We start from the raw sequence: 22,169 nt of genomic DNA on the forward strand, positions 1-22,169 counted from the left end.
TATGACGTTTCAAGCTTGGCACACCTGTATTTCGGGAGTTTCTCCCATTCTTCTCTGCAGATCCTCTCAAGCTCTGTCAGGTTGAATGGGGAGCATCACTGTACAGCAATTTTCAGGTCTCTCCAGAGATGTTAGATTGGATTCAAGACTGGGCTCTGGCTGGGCCACTCAAGGACATTCAGAGATTTTTCTTGAAGCCATCCACTGTGGAAAAAGCAACTCAACAGATCAGATGACAGTGCAGCCTCCTCCCAGTATCAGTTACTCAGATACAATATGTCTGCTAAGACATCTAGCGTTCAAGATCTCCTAAAGTATAACAGTCATGGGCTGTTTGAGTAATTTAGCATTAACATCAAGACCCTGCTATCAACAGATAATTATTCTGTAAATCTGTTTTTTGTTGAAGTGTCTTTTAAATGTAGAATGAGTCTCTCTACTGATACAAACATGCTTTGCACTGCATCTGCAAAGGGGTTTTGAATTCCCCAACTGATGAAGAAATAGTTTGTGGTGAACTATTTGGACTGAAATAAAACAAGAACTAGAAGATACAGGTGAACTATATAAGTTAATTGGGTAAACACTTACTGGTCCTAATGCTAGCTAACTGCTTTGTTTGCTTGTCAACAATAACGATTGTTAGTTCAAATTATGTTTCAACCCTCATATTATATTTTTTCTCATTTACTTTACTTTATATGGAGGAATTGAAGTGAAATGTAATATAAATAGGCCCAATAAATACACCGCTGAGGTTAAGGAAGAGATACCAGTCATCACTAGCCTGAAAAGGGAGCACACTTGGAAGCCCAGAACAGGCGTAACATTCTTTCTATGCTCGCTGCGCAACTAAAATAGTGTCTCACTAATCCCTCTACTGTGCTACCTGTGCCCCTGTCACTGGGGTTGCCTGCTGAGTGCATTTATTAGTGGGCCACATACGCATTCTATATTTAAACCCATAGGGTCGTCTTGCTCCATGTGGAGGTCATTTAATTTGTGATGTAATGAGCTGATTGGAAACCATTCCCTGGTTAGAGGGTAATAAACCACCTGATACGACTCACAGAGAGGAGAAATGTATTAGACAATAAAAACCTCTCATTAACAACACATTGGAGAGCTCTGATATCAACACACTGCAATGCAGATGATTGCAATGATAAGATCAGCCTTTTCAGCATTTATCAATTTCAATTGATTAATTCAACTGAATTCAAGATAGGGGTACAATTAAGGTCATATACAGTGCATTCGGAAAGTATTCAGACCCCTTGACTTTTTCCACATTTTGTTACATTACAGCCTTATTGCAAAATTGATAAAATAGTTTTTTTGCCCCTCATCAATCTATACACAATATCCCACAATGACAATGCAAAAACATGTTTTTTGAATTTTTTGTAAATTTATAAACATTTAAAACCGGAAATATCACATTTTCATAAGTATTCAGACCCTTTACTCAGTATTTTGTTGAAGCACCGTGGCAGTGATTACAGCCTTGAGTCTTCTTGGGTATGATGCTACAAGCTTGTATTTTGGGAGTTACTTCCATTCTTCTCTGCAGATCCTCTCAAGCTCTGTCATGTTGGATGGGGAGCGTCACTGCACAGCTATTTTCAGGTCTCTCCAGACATGTTCGATCGGGTTCAAGTCCGGGCTCTGGCAGGGCCACTCAACGACATTCAGAGACTTGTCCCGAAGTCACTCCTACATTTTCTTGGCTGTGTGCTTAGGGTTGTTTTCCTGTTAGAAGGTTAACCTTCGCCCCATTCTGAGGTCCTGAGTGCTCTGGAGCAGGTTTTCATCAAGGATCTCTCTGTACTTTACTCCATTCATCTGTCACTCAATCCTGACTAGTCTCCCAGTCCCTGCTGCTGAAAAACATTCCCACAGCATGATGCTGCCAGCCCCATGGTGCCAGTTTTCCTTCAGACGTGATTGTTGGCATTCAGGCCAAAGAGTTCAATCTTGGTTTCATCAGACCAGATAATCTTGTTTCTCATGGTCTGAGAGTCCTTTAGATGCCTTTTGGCAAACTCCAAATGGGTTGTCATGTGCCTTCCTGGAGTGGCCAGACGGAATGGCTTCCGTCTGGCCACTCTACTATAAAGGCCTGATTAGTGGATTGCTGCAGAGATGGTTGTCCTTCTGGAAGGTTCTTCCATCTCCACAGAGGAACTCTGGAGCTCTGTCAGAGTGAACATCGGGTTCTTGGCTACCTCCCTGACCAAGGCCCTTCTCCCCCAATTGCTCAGTTTGGACGGGTGGCCAGCTCTAAGAAGAGTCTTGGGGGTTCCAAACTTCTTCCATTTAAGAATGATAGAGGCCACTGTGTTCTTGGGGACCTTTAATGCTGCAGAAATGTTTTGGTATCCTTCCCCAGATCTGTGCCTTGACACAATCCTGTCTCGGAGCTCTACGGACAATTCCTTCGACCTCATGGCTTGGTTTTTGCTCTGACATATGCGGTCAACTGTGGGACTTTATATAGACAGGTGTGTGCCTTTCCAGACAATGTCCAATCAGTTAAATTATGTAAATAAGGTATTCCAGCTATTTAAAAAAAAAAAATGTGCAAACATTTCGAAAAACCTGTTTTTGCTTTGTCATTATGGGGTATTGTGTGTAGATTGATGAGGGAAACAATTTATTGAAACCATTTTAGAATAAGGCTGTAACGTAACAAAATGCGGAAAAAGGAAAGGGGTCTGAATACTTTCTGAATGCACTGCATAACCTTATTTGTTATTTTTCAGAAGTGCTTCCTTTTTGATAATATAACTACTATGGTGTATCATCATAGTGCACTTCAACGGTTTTACATCACAATTTACTGCAAAAATCCATGACAAACTGGGCATCTTAAAGGGAATAATTTCATTCTGACCCATCCTCCCCTCTCCAGTCTCAGCATTTGCCAAGAAACCAAAGACTCAGGTGGCAGAGGAGGGTGCAACAGTGGTTTTTGAGACAGAGACAGAGAAGCCTGATGCGAAGGTGAGATGGCAGTGCAACACAAAGGACCTTGTCTCTGACGACAAGTATGTGATCAAGGCAGATGGAAACAAGCACTCACTTACCATCCAAGCAGTCACCAAGGAGGACGGCACTGCCTATGCAGTGATTGCCGGAGGGTCAAAAGTCAAGTTTGACCTAAAGGTGAAGGAGAAAGAAGTCATGGAGGAAGTCAAATTGGAATTGAAGGAGAAAGTGAAGGAGGAAGTGAAGGAGAAGCAAGGTGAGAGTCTATTAGGCTGTAGACCTGTGTCCAGAGCCATACTCATCTATGAGCACAGTGTGAGGAGCACCGAGCACAGAGGCCACCAAACACCATAAACATGTTTGTTGAACACTGAGCACTGTTTGTTGCACTGCTGGCTGTTATCACCTCAATCACACTCTGTTTTAGACAATCATTCAGTATGTTTCATTTCATCAAGCACAGAGCACAGTGTGTACTGTAACATTACCTACATAGTTGATCACACAGCAACATGTCCTCTTTCAGCCTGGCAGTAGGTACTGTGTGTGGTTTGATAAGATGGAAACATGTCTGGGGTCAGAGAAAGAGAGTGGCTGTGGAGAGCTCAGACTTGGAGCAGCTCCAGCCTGTCCAGTGCTGCTGTGATTCACATCAAACCCTCCCTGATGACCTTCACCCTGGCCTGACACAAACAGATTGTTTCCTCATGAGTAACCACAGCAGCAAGTGCTCAGGATAGATAGTCACAAGAGGCATCTGACAGGAGATAACACAGTGCACATGGAAACTTGATCCGTTCAAAGTTGATAAATGGAAATATTTGCAAGATAAGCATAGACAAATGTGTAAAATAGGGACCTTGTAGCAGTGGTAAGGGCAGGAATGTTACAAGAGGCAGGCAGGTTCAGGTGCAGAAGTTGTGCTTTTATTTATGTCAATGGTGATCCAGACATTAAATTGACAATATTGACAAAGTAATAAAAAATAGTTATTTCCAAACTTCTAATAACACTTATCATGAAAAAGAAAATGCCTAGAGGCAGGCAAATCTGTCTACTCCAGACTCAGGTTGGGGTATAACAGGCTCACATCAGCCTCCTAAAAATGACCGAAACAGGCAATTATATTCTTTTAGCTCCCCCCTGGGACATACCTCTGTCAAAATGACAGTTAACCCATAACTGGTAATGTAAAATGCATATTCATTCCAAAATCCTTCATTACTCTTCAATGTGGAATACTAGTCTAAAGCAGACATAATAATCATCAGAACTTATTTAATTCACAATTCACAGTCGAGTCATTCATAATACTGGCACCCTCACAGTAAGGCCACCTACAACTATTAGAAAGCGCCTGCGCACGAATACATTACAGATAGGCCCACTCAGAGCCATCTAGCAAAAGATTGTCTATTATATTGACAAGATAGTCGATTGACCGCTCCAACAATGGAAATACATGTCCTTTAAAGATGGAAGGCAGGCAGGCAGGCAGGAACAGGTGAGATCAGGTGGGACCATTCTAGCTAATGAGAGGAAAGATACTTGTATGAACAACAGGCTATAGAGATATACTGTATATCTGTGCCATTATAGCATCTGTGACTACCTGGGCAGCGCCATTGAGGCTGTCTCCATTTTAAAGTAAGCAATTTTCTTCTTCTTCATTGGCTGATTGCTCCCAACTAATAGGAATTCCCACCCAGTTGACTACTTTAAAATGGTGGAATCCTCAATGGCAATGTCCATGTTAAAACGGGTTATATCCATGATGAGTCCTCTATCTATCTCTATGACAACAGGCACAACTCTGATATAAAGTAGTTTTTTTCAAAGTTGCCGAAATGCCACGTGTATTCACTTATATCAGTGCATTCGTAACAACCTAACCATTACGGAACTTCTATTCAATCAAATAAGCCTCACGTAGCAAATTAGCAATTCCATTTTTTGTTGACCAAATTCAACACTCTCTCATTGACTACTGCACATTTGAAACAGATGGGGAGCGCCATGGACAAACAGCAAACAAACAATATTTATGGAAATCTCTTGCCTTGTGAGTCTTGCAAAAGTCCATGTGCATTATAAACATTGTGCCCACTCAGAGGAGAGGAAATAGTCAATGAAATGCAACAACATATCATAGGCCTACCAAACATGAATAAAAATGTGTAGAATGTTGCAAAAAAACGGTAAGGGAATGACATTTTGTAAACCTAGCAATTACTGGACGTTCATATGTAACATAGATTTAACAAACATGTTGATCAATTTGAGAAAACAACATCAAACAATAGGCCTACAGAAACAAAGCACTCTCAAATGTTAAGACATTTTATGAGTTAAGAGAGAGCATGCGCATAGGCTAAGTTTCGCCACAAAATGTAACCCCTCGAGCATCCCATTGGTTCCTGCATGATGCCCCTCCTCGATCATCTCATTAGTTCCTGCATGAACCCCCCCCAAGCATGCAATCTTCCTGCTTGTGTGACACTTTTGATATTGTGGATTTCCCAGGATTGTCTATGCAATTAAAATGTGGGTCAAAAGGGAATTAAAGTATTATCTGAGTTTTTCTTTGGTCCACCACCAAAGAACATCCAGCCAACTTGTCACAACTGTGGGAAGCATTGGAGTCAACATGGGCCTGGGGGGTGTGCAACTCAATATTAGGAAGGTGTTCCTAACGTTCTGTAGACTCAGTGTATATGGCCTACAGTCCAAGGTACACTTAGTCTACTAACTAGAGAAACATTCAGTTCTATGAGTCTCTCATTGTTTGTTACCAGAGGAAGCCCAGAGTGGAGCAGGGGACCCAGCCGCTCCAGATCCAGCTGCTACATATACTGTAGCTCCAGCGGAGGCCCCAACCCCAGCAGAGACCCCTGCATCAGCGGACACTACACCAGCAGCACCTCAGCCAGGTGCCAATATACAGGCACATGACACTCCAGGATTTGATGGTTAGACCAATGTTTACAGATTGTTTCCACCGATCCTTTGAGCTACAGGATACACGCTTGTGGTGATGTTGTAGGGTCACAATGCATGACAATGGAGACATTATAATATACTTCACTGAAAAACTTGTGCACTGCGCTTACCAGTATCACAATTTAGCTTTGTATCAGCCTCACAATCTTCCACAGAGCTCTGAGCTTTCTGTGAAGAAAAAAACACACAAAAAAAACAGATGGTATAACAATCCTCGGTAGTTTACTTGCTCCCAGCTTCTCCCTAGCTCTGTCCTGTTTAACGTTTTCATGTTCCTTTCCCAGAAAGTCAAGCCCCTGACACGAAGACAGACCTCACTGGCCTGTTTACAGAGAAACCCCAGAGTGGGGAGGTCACTGTGGGTGAGTGACACCATTAAATTTTAGTCATTTAGCAGACTCTCCTCCAGAGCGACTTAGTTAGACACCAGACATGGTAGCATTAGGGAACAGCACCCCAGAGATCATAACCATTCATGCAAGCCATTCATAAAGATGTTATGGGCATGTCAAGGCATGTTTCTCTACTGTTGTGTCCAGGTGAGAACATCAATTTTGTGGCTAAAGTGAATGCTGCTTCACTGCTGAAGAAGCCCACCATCAAGTGGTTTAAGGGGAAGTGGATGGACCTGGCTAGCAAGTCTGGAAAGAACCTGCAGCTCAAGGAGCTTTATGATCGTAACTCTAAGGTTAGACTTTTTTCCCATCCATGGGCATGTTACATACTGTTGTCACCAATGTACAGTTCTGAACATCATGATAGGTTGGACACTGCAATGAGCTGTTAAAGTTGTTCAGGAAAGTCCTAGAGGTCACCTTGCAAAAGACTTCAGAGGTTTTATGGTTTTGGCTGACATTATTATTACCATGAATTTTTTGGCCTTTGATTTCAGGTCTACACCTTTGAGATGCAGATCATTGAAGCCAAGCCCAGCTTCGCTGGAGCTTACAGGTGTGAGGTGTCATCCCGGGACAAGTTTGACAGCTGCAACTTTGACCTAACTGTGCATGGTGGGTGCCCTCTCACACAGTACAATTACTAGGGGCAGATTAACAGAAATTACAATTGTTCTTATTTTCTACTTAGTGCCTTTCCTTGCTAAAGCATACAGTAAATATCAGTTATTTTTATAGTACTTATGGTATAAAAATCAATGATAGAGAAGAGATAACTGATTATTCTATCATGTTTCAGAGGCCCGGGCTGTGGAAGGGTTTGACATCAGGGCAGCTTTCAGGCGAACGTAAGCTCAAACATTTCTTTCTTTCTGTGTGTGTGTGTGTGTGTGTGTGTGTGTGTGTGTGTGTGTGTGTGTGCGTGCGTGTGTGTGTGTGTGTGTGCGTGTGTGTGTGTGTGTGTGTGTGTGTGTGTGTGTGTGTGTGTGTGTGTGTGTGTGTGTGTGTGTGCGTGTGTGTGTGTGTGTGTGTGTGTGTGTGTGTGTGTGTGTGTGTGTGTGTGTGTGTGTGTGTGTGTGTGTGTGTGTGTGTTTGTGTGTCACAGGAGGTTGGTGGCACCTTAATTGGGGAGAACGGGCTCAAGGTAATGGCTGGAGTGGAATAAATGGAATGGTATCAAATACATCAAACACATGGTTTGATGCCATTCCATTCTCTCCGTTCCAGCCATTATTATGAGCCATCCTCCCCTCAGCCTCTACTTGTGTGTGTGTGTGTGTGTGTGTGTGTGCAAAAGTTAAAAGTATATCAAGTTGTTATTTAGCAAGCTGTATCAACAAAACAACACAAATGAACTTTGTACAATGGTATTAACAAAAGCATTTTTCGACAGCCCCAACTAACAGTCTGCATATTGTTGGCCGGTTATTTGAATGCTTCTCTTTTTTTGTATACAGTATGTGCCAATACACAATAAGTAAATGGGGTGTAATAGTATCTATACAGTCCTTTGGATTTGTGAGAGAAATAACTATCTGGCAATGCCAACTTGTCAGGAGTGGAGCTGCTAAGAAGAGAAGTGGACCATCAGGAAGGTCGTGGCGGGAGGGGTGTTTGCTGCAACATTGGGGGTTCATATTCAAACACTGGGACCTCTGATTACCAAAAAGACTTCAGGGAAAGGTTTTCAGTCCCTCTTTTTCTCTGCTTTCCTTTTTGGTCAAACAGAGCCAGTTTCTGGGAATATTTAACTTCCTCGCTGGAATTTGAGAAGACAACCTTGGTGTGAAAGAGACAGGGTTTGACCTAACTAATCTTTTAAAGACACCACCTTAGATGTTAAATCCACTGGGTCATCCTTTAGCTTGATAGCTTGAACACTGTCAACTTTGACAGAACCAGCTTCTGGTCTGGAGGTGAGAGAGTACAATAGGCTGAGTTAACAAGCAGCTTAACAGCACACCAACTTTATATGTCACTCAAACTCTCTCTCTGATCTACCACGGGGTCTTTATCAAAACAGCGGAGCCAGCTGCACAAACAGTGAGCCGACGTAGTGAGTTTTGGTCTTGCCCCTGGTTCGATGGTATTGAAAGTGGCAGGACGTGTTAAGACACACAGGCTTTTCTGTGGCACTGGTTCTCCAGGGCTGTCGGATGAGAGATATCACTGGAGGAAGTCACCGCCGTGTGTTGTAATTCTACCACATAAACCACCAGGCCCTTGTTTAATCCTGATCGCTTCAGAGATCAGAGGGAGGAGATAAACACTTCCATCCACATTTAAAACTGCTGTTCTCTCCCTGAGATCCCTCATCACATTGATCAGTGTGGAATACAGATTCCATGGGGATTTTGACCAGGTGCTGGCATTCACTTTGTGTGGTTTGTTTTTTGTTTGGAAGATTGTTGCTTCTCATGGTTACGCTAGTACAGGGTAAGCATGCCAGAAAAGACAGTCTGTCTGTCTCTATCCCTCTATATTATACTATATTTACAGTGCGTCCCAAAGTTCTCTTTGTTTCTTACCCCTTCAAATATGTACCAGCTCCCTGCGTTCCACCTTGAAAAAATGTCAAGACCCTTTCTGCTACTGTCTGTAATTGTCCCCCATTATGAAATCGGGGAGGGGATGTGGATTTGTCTCTGTCCGTTCCTTCGTACGTTAGTCACACGCGATATCTCAGACAGTACTGGCCTGATTTTTTAAAAACGTGGGTGAATGATACATCTTGCCACAGAGATCCGGCATTTACAAAATTACACTGATTCGTCCAAGGCAGGAGCTATAGTAATTAACTGAACATCATTCGTGGGGGACGACATGTTTACTGTTGTTTTCTAGGGTGCTGCTCATCTCTTATGGTGATGATGATAACTACACTGTAAGAATACATTGCTTTGATAGGGTACTGACATTGTGTTATTGGCGCTGATATTTCTACAGCAGTATGGATGGAAGCGAGGAAGCAGGAGAGTTGGACTTCAGTGCCTTGTTGAAGAAAAGGTGAGTGTGAATTATCTCAGAACAAGAAGTTGAGTAACATCATTATTTTCCAAATCAGTAAGCTTCTTTCTCTTGGGCATGTTATCTCATTGTGTCCATCTCTCTTTGTCACCCCCCCCCCCCCCCCACCCCCTCCGTTTCTTCACTGGATTTCACTATACAGAGAGTAAGTGTCTACTAATAGTTTACCCAACAGATTGGATTAATGGACATGATTTCCCAGCTACTTTATCACTAACCTGACTTCAGGTCTGTCTTGCTGCCTACTCACAATGCATCTTGAGTCCTCCTGCTAATCTCATACTGGTCCCAGACTACTTCTGCCTAGCACACTCACACCCCTCATGCCCTGCAGAAGACTGTCACTTCTACCAAACAAGCTAGAACACATAGAGCAGTACACTATTAGAAAAAAAGGTTCCAAAACGGTTCTTTGGCTGTCCCCATAGGAGAACCCTTTTTGAGTCCAGGTAAAACCCTTTTGGATTCCATGTAGAACCCTCTGTGGAAAGGGTTATACACGGAACCCAAAAGGGTTCTCCCTGGAACCAAATAGGGTTCTTAAAACTGTTCTCTTATGGGGACAGCCAAAGGACCCTTTTAGGTTCTAGATAGCACTTTTTTTCTGAGAGTGCAGGAGATTTAGCACACTTCTGAATGCACTAGAAGCTTTCACAACACTTTGTGGTCTGCACCTGTTTCTTCCCTATGAGTGTCACTGCATCATCACAATGAGTCATCACTGACTCTCAAGACCTACCTTCCATATCAAGTCACGACTCCACCTGTTTTAAAAGCAATGGTTTATTTCCGCCCCCATCACACACAAACATTGTTCCATCTCACTCAATCCCTTTATGTCAAACCCATCTCCTAGTCTAGTGGATTTCATGCCCTGGCATTTACCTTGATGTCATGTATTGACCTATACGGGCAAACACATTGTTTTAGGATTTCTTGTTTGTTGAAAATGTGAATGTCTTTTTCAAAATTCATAATGCAGTAAAAATGATTCTGATTTGATGTTCTGTATAATTCAGATTAATCGGAATTCATTTTCAATATTTTACAATAGCTATGGCACTTTTCTGTATGTCTGCAGACCACTGCAGCAGAAATGATATTTGTTGTAGGTGTTGTGCTTGTTTGCGGTCTTCATGGGTGGGTTCTAGGGTCCTAGAATTCGATTTTGGGTACTGCAATGTATATTTGATGTGTGTATTAATCCGTTTGGTTTGTCTTGTCATGCATGTCGCTTGGGTTCTGCTTCGGAATGAGTGCAGCAGTTGTTTTAAAGGTTCACCAGGTCATCGGTAAGAAAGAATTGTTGTCCATGTAATAATATGTTATCTGATTGTTATGTGAAGACTGCAATGAGTTTTGAGTGAAACCTGAATGCAAATTTGACTTATAAAATTGTAATGGAAAATTGAAGAAAATGTATAATGAAGAAAATGTATAAGTAGGCCTACTGAGCATGAGTAGACCTAACTGTTACTGTGCATGGTCAGTAATGTAGCCTAATAATAATGCTAAGTGATGGCTTCAGACAGTGGCTTACCTTGTCCCCTTGTGTCATCTTTCTGTGCCAGTGCCTCTAAGTCCCAGGTCAAAAGTGAGCCTGATGAGGATGTATGGGAAATCCTCCAGAAGGCTAAAGCCAGTGAGTATGAGAAGATTGCCTTCCAGTATGGCATCACAGACCTGCGTGGGATGTTGAAGAGGCTGAAGAAGATGAAGAAGGAGGAAAAGAAGAGTGAAGGTTGGTATCTCTATCTTTGTGAAACCAACACTTATCCTTCAGCTACTACATTATGCATCCTGAGACTGAACCGACCTAAAATGGACACCGCAAACACCCATTTAGGTACTCATCCCTTCAGTCATCCCTCCATGGAAGCCTCCATTGTAGAAGCTAGCTACTGTATCTGTATTTACAGCTAAATGTTACCTCTGCAGCACAGGAGGCTGCTGAGGGGAGGACGGCTCATAATAATGGCCGGAACGGAGTGAATTGAATGGCATCAAGCATGGAAGCTATGTGTTAGATATAGTTGATACCATTCCACTCACTCCGCTCCAGCCATTACCACAAGCCCGTCCTCCCCAATTAAATCACCACCAACCTCCTGTGCTCTGCAGATCAGTATTGTTAACTATAGGAAAAGTAATTGCTCTCCATGTGTCTGTGTCTCCAAACTCCAGTTTTCCTAAAGAAGCTGGACCCTGCCTACCAGGTAGAAAAGGGGCATAAAATGAAACTATGCATTGAGGTGGCCAATGAAGACGTAGATGTAAAATGGTTGAAGAATGGGCAAGAGATTCAATCAACTGGAAGGTAGACATCAGCGGAAAGGGTTTTCTGAGCTGGCATTCAATTAGAATGAATTACTGATGTACCATCTCTTACAAATGTGTGTACAACACATGCTTATTCAGCAACTCAACAATACAATTAGCTATCTCTCAGATTGCTATATTATGTCAGGCTAACGTTTCTCTTCCTTCCCCCCACAACACATGGATGGACTGTGCTGATCTTGCTGACATTTCATGAACAGCAAGTAAGTGCTTTCGTCATTTCAAGCAGCACATCTGAAATTGTTTTGCTAGGTACCAACAGTACCAAAGGGCTGAAATAAGCTACACAGGAATACAACTTTGTCAACCATTGTAAATATGGAAGCTTTTTGGGGTCTCCACACTGCTGTCTACTCTGAAAACATGATGATGACTGATGTAAAACTGTTATGCTATCAACCAATTTACCAACTATCTATACAATGTATCATCAACAAGAATACAGTGTTACGCAGAAGGCTATTGTGGTTTGAATGTTGTCTATGTCTGTCAAAAAGAAAGGACAATTGAGTGAATCATTGAGTGGATAATGAAGGATCTTGTTCATCTACCAGGTACATCTTTGAGAGTGTTGGCAACAAGCGATACCTCACCATCAACCACTGCTCACTGTCAGACGATGCCACATACACTTGTGTGGTCGGAGATGAGAAGTGCACCACAGAGCTCTTTGTCAAAGGTACATGTGAGACAACTGAAAGTGTACAATCAACGGTCCAACATCAATGTTTCATTTGTACACTAGTTTGAATGCATTTCACACTGACATTTTATTTGTGCCTGCGTGATGTTTAACATGGCATCATGACATAACAAGGGAAACTCACAACAAGGGAAATAGGATTATTTGCTAAAGTACCTGGTGGTATAATGGTGGTTCTTATTGTTTCTTTCTCTGTGTGTCTGCAGAGCCTCCTGTCACTATTACAAGTAATCTGGAGGACCAGATGGTCATGAAGGGTGAGCGGGTGGAGTTAGAGTGTGAGGTGTCAGAAGAAGGGGCTACGGTCAAATGGTAAAACGTTTCCTCAACCCACAAATCAAACTCAAACACCATAACTTCCATACCATAGAAGGTGTGAGGAGGTCAACAATGGGTGCCATTCCAGACAGGGTCTTAAGATTTACAAAGTGCCAAGTCCCTGACCCAAGTCCCTGTTCACATTACGTCACTTCACAACAACTCAGACAGACACAACAGATGGCTGTAATAACTAATATGGTGACATAGTGGTACAGTAGGAAATAGCTATATTTTGTGTTTCCCTTGTTAGAAGTAATCCACATATCAGATCTTGGTTTGAGGATAACATTACTCTGGTTGTAAGGATTGAAACAGATGTAGTTTTAAAGTCTGCGCTGCATGGTGCACATTCCTCCCATGTCCGGTAGATGGCATTTGTGTCGCTCATGGCTTTAACGTGTTAGTCACCCCGAGGCTGTGACTTCTCTGATTGACAGATAGATGCTGACCTGCCTGCCACGGTGTCTCTGCCACGGTGTCTCTGCCACGGTGTCTCTGCCACGGTGTCTCTGCCACGGTGTCCCTGCCACGGTGTCTCTGCCACGGTGTCTCTGCCACAGTGTCTCTGCCACAGTGTCTCTGCCACAGGGCTAGGCTGGATATCATAACATGCAGTAAATTATCAGCCACATAAAAGGTCACACAGGGCTGTTAGCACCTCCCCTGTCCTTTAGCGGAACGAGAAAGTAATTGTGAATTCTGGTCACCCATCTAAAATACAACAGGGTGATGTTCCTGGAATTGGGCCTAACCATGGGCACAGAAATAAATATCTATCTGCCAGTTTGTTTCTTTGGGCAAACATACAGTATCAGATTGCCATGATACCACTGTTAATACCTGTGCAACAGTGCCTTCATTGGTGAAAATGAAATAGTTGTGGTAAAGTGATGACCATTCAGAAAAGCGACATGTTGAGAACATTTGTAATGCAAAATGGCTGACTGTGTTACATGGACAACTCCGTATCACATTCACTAGATACTGTCTAACAGAACCTCAAATCAAAGCTGTTATAGTGACACCTCTGACTGTTTTGTAGAAATGTAGATTCAATGAATCAGACAATAATGGAGAATTTGAGACTGCTGGTGCTCATGTGGTTCTCTGTCTATGCAGGGAGAAAGATGGTGTGGAGCTGACAAGGGATGAGTCCTTCAAGTACCGCTTCAAGAAAGATGGCCGCAAGCACGTCCTCATCATTAATGAGGCAACTAAGGAGGACTGTGGCCACTACACAGTTAAAACCAATGGCGGTGAATCTATGGCTGAACTCATGGTGTCGGGTAAGTGCTCACATCAGACAACAGAACAGAATGAAATACATCTCTGCTCAACAATGTTGAATATGATAGCTAGTATCCCGGGGTCCAACTACCTGCAGTCCATAAAGCATGTCCAGTTTAAAGACAGACAAAGTAATCTTTGAACTAGAGTACTGGGCTGAAGATACAAAAAACATTCTGAATCCTCTTCCTCACCCTTCACCGAGACCCAGCCTACTCTTGTGTTCCTGTCACTCCAAGCAAGCCCCTGTTCTGCCTAACCTTGAAACATGGCTGCCCATGCCATCAACCATGTCACTATGTCAAGGTTACAGCACAGACACAAGTCTGTTCAAATGCCAGCTAAAGTTAGAAGACATGGCCCATATATTTTATCTGAAGGGTACAGGCTGGCACAGGTGACCCTCAATTGTCTATCTGTGTCTTTGTCTGTCTCTCTCTCTCTCTCTCTCTCTGTCTCTCTCTATCTCTCTCTGTATGTGTTCTTTCTCTCTCTCTGTTCTCTCGCTCTGTGTTCTCTCTCTCTCTCTCTCTCTCTCTCTCTCTCTCTCTCTCTCTCTATTCTGTCCTGTCCTGTCCTGTTGTACTGCATGTTTAATTTGTTCTGTATATCTAATTTGTGCCAATAGGTGTATATTTATAGGGATATTCCAAAAAGGTATTCAGGGAACACAGCAAACTAAAAATGTTGTCCTATTCCAGCGAGTATAGAGAATCAAACCACAGGCGACGTGGTAGAGACGTTGGATGATGACCATTCAATGGAAACGAACGTAGGAGAAAATCGAAACGAACGTAGGACAAAAATTAAATAACATTCATTTTGATTGAACAACAACCATCAATTAACAACGTCACTTCAGCATTTTCAACTGTCACAGAACCTTAGGCGTGTCATTATGACATCTAAAAACACCCATTCTCCACCATCTCGTAACTAAACATCAGTTTATCACCGTTTTACAATCCTAACATGACCATAAGTGCCCTGTGATTGATACCAAGAGCTGCAGTATGAAGACATTGGTTTTGCTGTCTTTAAGTTAGACCTGCATTTTTTTGGGAACATTTTGGATGTAGATGTACAGTACCAGTCAAAAGTTTGGACACACCTACTCATTCATGGATTATTTATTTATTTATTTATTTTTACAATTGTAGAATAATAGTGAAGACATCAAAACTATGAAATAACACATATGGAATCATATGGAAATATATTTTATATTTGAGATTCTTCAAAGTAGCCACCCTTTGCCTTACCACACTCTTGGCATTCTCTCAACCAGCTTCACCTGGAATGCTTTTCCAACAGTCTTGAAGGAGTTCCCACATATGCTGAGCACTTGTTGGCTGCTTTTCCTTCACTCTGTGGTCCAACTCATCCCAAACCATCTCAATTGGGTTGAGGTCAGGTGATTGTGGAGGCCAGGTCATCTGATGCAGCACTCCATCACTCTCCTTCTTGGTCAAATAGCCTTTTTTGGCCACTACATAATTCCATATGCGTTATTTCATAGTTTTTATTTCTTCACTATTATTCTACAATGTAGAAAATAGTAAAAATAAAGAAAAACCCTTGAATGTGTAGGTGTGTCCAACTTTGGACTGGTACTGTATATAAACAGACATGTATGTTTGTATATATACAGTTATCAAACCAAATCAAAATCGAATCACATTTTATTTTTCACATGGGCCAAATACAAATACAACCTTATCATGAAATGCTTACTTACGAACCCTTAACCAACAATGCAGAGTTTAACAAAAATTAAGTAAGTAAGAATTTTTCTGCTAAATGGACTAAAGGAAAAATAGTAACACAATAAAATAACAATAATGAGGCTAAATACAAGGGGTACAGGTACTGAGTAAATGTGCAGGAGTACGGGTTAGTCGCGTAATTGAGGTAATATATACTGTACATGTAGGTAGGGGTAAAGTGACTACGCATAGATAATAAACAGAGAGTAGCAGCAGCGTATGTGAGGAGTGTGATGGAATATTAATGTATGTATGTGTGTGGCGTCAATATGAATCTGGTGTGTGTGTGTTTTGTGTGTGTCCGTGTGTGTATTGCAGTGTCAGTGTAGTATGTGCGAGTGTGTGGTTAGAGTCCAGTAAGTGTACATCGAACCTGTGCAAGAGAGTCAGTGCAACAAAAAAATAGGGGGGGCCAGTGCCCGTGACAACAATTTTGGACCCCCTTGTGGTCCCCCGAAATGTGGAGTATGAAATAATTTTTACATAACTAATTTTTGCTATCGTTCTTTTTTTACATCCGTTATTATTAGACAGTGGCAACGATGATGATTATGAACATGGTCTTTTGCCTGTTAATGCCTGCAATGCAGTCAAGAAAACGATATGACAACAATAACGTCTAATGTAACTGCTGCTAAATGACTTAAATGTAATGTAATGTAATGTAACTGGCCCCTCTAACAGTACAACTGGCCCCAGCTTGGCCCCCCCAGTTGAAATGGTCTAGAACCGCCACTGCTCAGCGGTTGTTGCTCGTAGTTGAATTTAAAGATGATATCTGGCCCAGCTCGCAACTATAGTTTATCTGGGCCTCTAATCAAATTTAGCCATTGCCAAGAATTACCAGCTGCCAATCCCATTATGCTCTCGGTAGCAGCTTCTCATTGCTCCTGTCAGCTAACTTCATTCTGCTGTAACCTTCACTAGGAGTGGAGTAGTTTACATTGATCATTGCGGACACTACCTGTCCACTACCCTTAACTGTCTCATACTCTCTCTTATGTTGATAGACTTTGAGCTTGCAGCCTCCATTGATGTCTAAAAGTATTTGTTTCCTGTGTGGATCAGATGCCCTATCCTCTATGCATCTGGTGTTGTCATATACTGTACAAGTTATACAGTATATCCATGTCACTTAGGATCCCCTAGTAAAAGTCCCCCAGAAAAACCTTGGATCATAATGAACACACCCATACTCTGAAATACTTCATATACAACATACATTGTGAATCATCTCTGACCTCTGATCCTTTAGAGAAGGAACTGGAGGTGTACCAGAACATTGCTGACCTCACGGTGAAGGCAAAGGACGAGGCTGTGTTTAAGTGTGAAGTCTCAGATGAGACTGTGAAGGGTATCTGGTACAAGAACGGAGTGGAAGTGAAGGCCGATGCCAGGACCCATATTACACACATTGGCAGGTGAGAATGGTATCCATACTGTTGTACTGGGTAGGGTCAGAATGTTTGTTGAGTAGTTGGACAAATATTTGTGAAAATTGTCTCACTGAAGGATCCACAAACTCACTATCGATGATGTCAAACCTGAGGACCAGGGTGACTACACCTTTGTTCCAGAGGGATACGCATTCAACCTCTCAGCCAAACTCAACTTCCTGGGTATTTTTACAATTACACCATGTCATGTGCCCCTGCATTTCATAATGATCCTTTTCATTTTATGAATTAATTGCGTGTTTGTCTGCTTTTCAGAGGTCAAGATCGATTATGTGCCTCGCCAAGGTATACCATGGTTTATTCTTCATCCTCGCAGCCTCTTATTCAATTGAAAATATTATATATCTTGGATTGCTGGATTAAGAATACATTTACATATGTTGCATGTCCATCACTCTTTATTCCTGAAGATCCTCCAAAGATCCACCTTGATTGCATGGGTCACACGGCCGACTCCACCATAATGGTGGTGGCTGGGAACAAGCTGCGACTGGACGTGCCCATCACTGGAGACCCAGCGCCTACTGTGGTCTGGACAAAGGGAGAAAAGGTAAAGTTGCTGGTTTTCCTTATTAGCCACGCAGGCTAGCATTTAGCCTCTATTCCAATCTTGGTAGGCCAGAACCAAATCTTGTGTGAACGCTGGCCTCTGGCCAGTTGATGTTAAGGAGAGACTACCTCAGTTCCAATGACTGTACAGATGATCAGGTAAGGCTTGCTGTGAGAAGACTGAACCATGTTGTTTTGTCTGCCCCATTAGTAAGTCAGAAGCTGTCTGATACTTTGTATGTTCACTCATACAATTAACTCTTCCACTACCAGTGGCCACGTACTGTTGACTAGCTTAATTATTAATGTTTCTTTCCTTGTTTATTTCACTATCAACTATGGTGTTTACTTTGTTTTCCACTTTCAACTATGTGGTTTCCCATGTTCTCAATTGTCAAACTTTTTAATTTATGTCTTAGCTAATTGTCCCACTTTCAAGGTGAGAGGGTCCCTTCCTCACCCATCCCAACAGGTAGGAGGTCTGCAGGCGATCACATGACCTAAATCCCAGCAGGTGACTGGTTGATTGCTGGGAACGGGAGGTTAGTTGGTGAGAAGGGGAGGACAAGAGGGGAATACCCTCTGGCCTCCTCTTCAGCACCCTTACTGCTTTACTCTGCTCATGTAGGCTGGCTCTGAGGTGGCGGCAGAAACATGGAGCATCAAGGATGGGGATGTGAGTGTGGCCCTAAACATCAACGCTGAGGCTTGTGCATGTCTCTTTTCAATCTCTGTTACTATTTCTCTCCATAACACCTGGGTTCCAAAAAATGCATCTCTTTCCCCTGTATATTTGTGTTTGTGCATTTGTGTCAGTCTCATGCTGTCCTTTCTCTTCTGGCATCCCTGTTACTTTTTATTCCTCATGCTCTCACACACTGTTCATTTCAAACATCAAGGATTTTATTTTGTCTGTGCCAATAGAGGCCTGGGTGGCAACGTGTTGCCTGATAACTTAACACAGCATTCAATGCTAATTAAACAATGCATGCAGTTTCATACTTCCATGACGATCAGGTAAGAGCATGTTCAAAATCTTCTGCTGAAATAAAAGACATCGAAGGGGTGACACCAGGGCAGAACTGTAAGTATTATAGCTGCTTTTGCATGGCCATTTCAGCTGAGTCTATGAGTAAACCTCCCAGTGTGGTTGGTTTTCATGCCAAAAAGCATGACCAGGTAAATCCTTTCCAGCCAATGTGTCTTGGAAAGTGTATTTCATCCTTTTTTGGCTTTGACTATAAACAGTATCATCAAGGGTGTGTTCACTACAACAGACCGGAAGCAAGCAAGCCGAAACAAGGAAGGACCTACCTGAATTTGTCCATTAAGAAACTCTCGTTTGCAATGGTGTGCACTAATGAATACACCCCAGATCAGATGATATAAAAGGTTGCATTACGAATTGGAATTGATCCCTGAAGTTCAGCTGAATGAGAATGACTCCACTAATGAACTGCTGTCCTAATGAGTCAGGTGATGACAGAGGGAGATGGAAGGCTCCACGTGGAGAGCACCAAGGGACACTGTATCTTCACTATTGAGGGAGCGGATAAACAGGACGAGGGCGTCTACTCTGTGATTGTGCGGAACCCTGCTGGGGAGGACAAAGCTGACATTAATGTCAAAGTTGTTGGTAAGATAAAACCACCGTCCACAAGGATTTTGGTTGATACATTTTTCATTCTGTCATTAGTCAAAGAGATGAGACAAATTAGTTTAATCAGGTTGTGCCTTGCTTATCCTGTATTTTACACTATATTTCGAGAGCTTGGGACAAAGGTTCTATCTACATTTTTGTCCAAATGTAGTTATTGTCATAGCCTTGTTCTGTTCAATGTTCTCTGCCTATGTGGTACTCTAAATACTCCAATTCATTTTGTTAAGTTCAAAAGAATACTAGATAAAAATTGCAGACACCATTCAAACCAATGAGGGTTTGAAACTTTAACGCCAATTATCTCAGAATCAACTTCTTGCAGATAGAACCTTATAGTCCCAAGTCATCTTATTTGTGTTTTTTTATGGCCTTTTCTTTTCCTCAGATGCGCCAGACCCTCCCTCGGCCCCAAGGATCCTCAGTGTTGGAGAGGACTCCTGCGTTGTCCAGTGGGACCCCCCTAAGTCAGATGGTGGCAACCCGATCATTGGTGAGGATATACAGTAGCGTGCATAATCTCTTACCAGATCTTTTGTTCAGGCATACACAGTGCTCACTTGTTTACAGCGAACATGTACAGAGAAAAATATGAGTAGTTTGATTGTAGTATACTGATAGGTACAGTCACGTCTATCAGTGGAGGCTACCATAATAATGGCTGGAACGGAACTGAACGAATGGCATCAGACACATGGAAGCCATGTGTTTGATGTATTTGACACCATTCCACTAATTCCGCTGCAGCCATTAAGGTGCCACCAACCTCAATGTTTGACTTTTTCTTCCCAGGCTATGTGCTGGAGAGGAAGAAGAAGAAGAGCTACAGGTGGATGAGGCTGAACTTTGACCCCTACACTGATACTACCTATGAGGCCAAGAGGATGATAGAGGGTGTGGAATATGAGATGCGTGTCTATGCAGTGAACGCCATTGGCATGTCATGTCACAGCGCTGCCTCACAACCTTTCATCCCAGTGGGTGAGTTCCCCTCCTTGTGATTTTCCTTTATATACGTCTATGAAATGTAACTTCCCTGTTTGAGGAATGGGGAAATACATTTTGTTCCATGTAGCGCCTCGTACAATCAGGTCATTCAAAATGCAAACAGATAGGTGTCAGCTTTCAAAACTTGTTGGTGTAAACTTTGGGCGGTGGAAAGTGATTAATGGGATGGATGGTCATCGTATAGGCATGTGCTCTCCCTTGGGCGGTCACACTGGACAGTCAGACTAAGGGTCAGGTCAGCTAAAGATATCAGTCACTCGCCAGTCATTTGATTATGTTTACATGCACACTAATAATTCGATATTTAAACTGATTATGGCAATAGGCAGATTATGCAATAGTCATGCAAACACCTTACTCTGATTATCTTAATCGGCGTAAGGTCAAAATCGAAGTAAACATGCAGCAATTAAAACATCAGGTTTTCTAAGCAATCTTTTAAATTATTCGGACATGTGTAAACGGCTTAATCGGAGTCCCAGCAGTGCATTTGATCTGCACTTGTGCCAGCACCAGCAGCGCAAGCCTCCCTCTTATGCACGAGGGAAGTTACCACAAGAGGGCACAGTGGTCTGAAAGTATGTATTTTTACAATGCAATCATGTATTATGCCAAATCAATTAAATTAAACCATTACTTATGAGAAGCAATTCACCACACATACTGTAACCTAACACGTCACATACTGTAACCTAACACCTCACATATGGTAACCCAACACCTCACATACTGTAACCTGCTGTAACACAGTGTGAGCTAGCCCATCTAGATGAATAATGCAGAGAAGTAATGACCTGTGTCTGTGGAAAAACTGAAATCTTAGAAATAGTTTTCACATACAAGCTGTATATGTCTGAACTCAGAATCAAGTAGGCTTCCCAAGAACATGGTCGCTGTGGTAGAACGTTTACTTTGATTGGTGATTTTCTGCATTCATCAAAGCCTCATCAGTTACCCTGATTTCAGATGTGTCCATGTAAACAGGATTATTAGGAAAATCATTATTTTTGCATTGCATGTAAACGTTTTCATCAAACTATTATATTCATCTGATCATTCACAATAATCTTATTGAGGGGTGCATGTATTGTCACACTGTCACATAAACACAACTTTTGTCCTGGCAGAGATGACTGATGTCTGATTTACACTCACACTGACCTGCTGTGAGCTGACCACGGAACATAAACAGAGCATAAAAACAGACGAAACAACCCCATTGTTCTGACTGCAGCTACATACCTGTATTCTCTGAAGATAATGTTGATGTTACTTCCTTAATAATACAGTTGCGCTAATATGTCACAAAATTCCCAATTTGATGTGTCAAATTGAATGCATTTTTTTTTACATGATTTTAATTGAAAATGTACAAAACTGTTTTCATCTTAAAGTATTTGGATTACCCATATACATATTTTCAGTGGCAGTGTGTTTGATTGATGTCAGTGCTGTCTATCACTACAGTGAATTGTCTTGGGGGTTTGGCTACTGAGAGTTAAGTTTACATATCCCCTAAGCCATGTAAGGTCTGCTATGCAATCACAACGGGCACCTGTAACCACTCAACAACAACACATGGTCATCTTGACATTTGATTCCCATGGCATGCAGACTTGTGCTTGTAGGGAAAACATGTTAGGGTAGACACTGTCTAAAATAAGACTG

At 42.2% G+C, this 22,169-nt stretch overlaps 1 protein-coding gene across 1 annotated transcript in view; it reads left to right on the top strand.

Annotated features, from left to right (window-relative positions):
• LOC106587482 (myosin-binding protein C, cardiac-type) overlaps nt 1-22,169 on the top strand; it is a 35,660-nt gene that overhangs the window by 788 nt on the left and 12,703 nt on the right. Inside the window, exons 2-22 of the mRNA XM_082969939.1 lie at nt 2,915-3,247; nt 5,787-5,960; nt 6,276-6,353; nt 6,531-6,679; nt 6,884-7,001; nt 7,186-7,234; nt 9,333-9,392; nt 10,433-10,705; nt 10,985-11,154; nt 11,598-11,730; nt 11,954-11,956; nt 12,308-12,432; nt 12,663-12,768; nt 13,897-14,063; nt 17,086-17,251; nt 17,343-17,449; nt 17,543-17,572; nt 17,698-17,837; nt 19,313-19,472; nt 19,882-19,986; nt 20,286-20,474. Of these exons, the coding sequence (XP_082826065.1) occupies nt 2,915-3,247; nt 5,787-5,960; nt 6,276-6,353; nt 6,531-6,679; nt 6,884-7,001; nt 7,186-7,234; nt 9,333-9,392; nt 10,433-10,705; nt 10,985-11,154; nt 11,598-11,730; nt 11,954-11,956; nt 12,308-12,432; nt 12,663-12,768; nt 13,897-14,063; nt 17,086-17,251; nt 17,343-17,449; nt 17,543-17,572; nt 17,698-17,837; nt 19,313-19,472; nt 19,882-19,986; nt 20,286-20,474 (2,835 nt within the window). The remainder of the gene's footprint in view (nt 1-2,914; nt 3,248-5,786; nt 5,961-6,275; nt 6,354-6,530; nt 6,680-6,883; nt 7,002-7,185; nt 7,235-9,332; nt 9,393-10,432; nt 10,706-10,984; nt 11,155-11,597; nt 11,731-11,953; nt 11,957-12,307; nt 12,433-12,662; nt 12,769-13,896; nt 14,064-17,085; nt 17,252-17,342; nt 17,450-17,542; nt 17,573-17,697; nt 17,838-19,312; nt 19,473-19,881; nt 19,987-20,285; nt 20,475-22,169) is intronic.

The sequence above is a fragment of the Salmo salar genome, chromosome 26 (genome assembly GCF_965601325.2).
Source record: "Salmo salar chromosome 26, fSalSal1, whole genome shotgun sequence".
NCBI classification, from domain to species: Eukaryota; Metazoa; Chordata; class Actinopteri; order Salmoniformes; family Salmonidae; genus Salmo; species Salmo salar.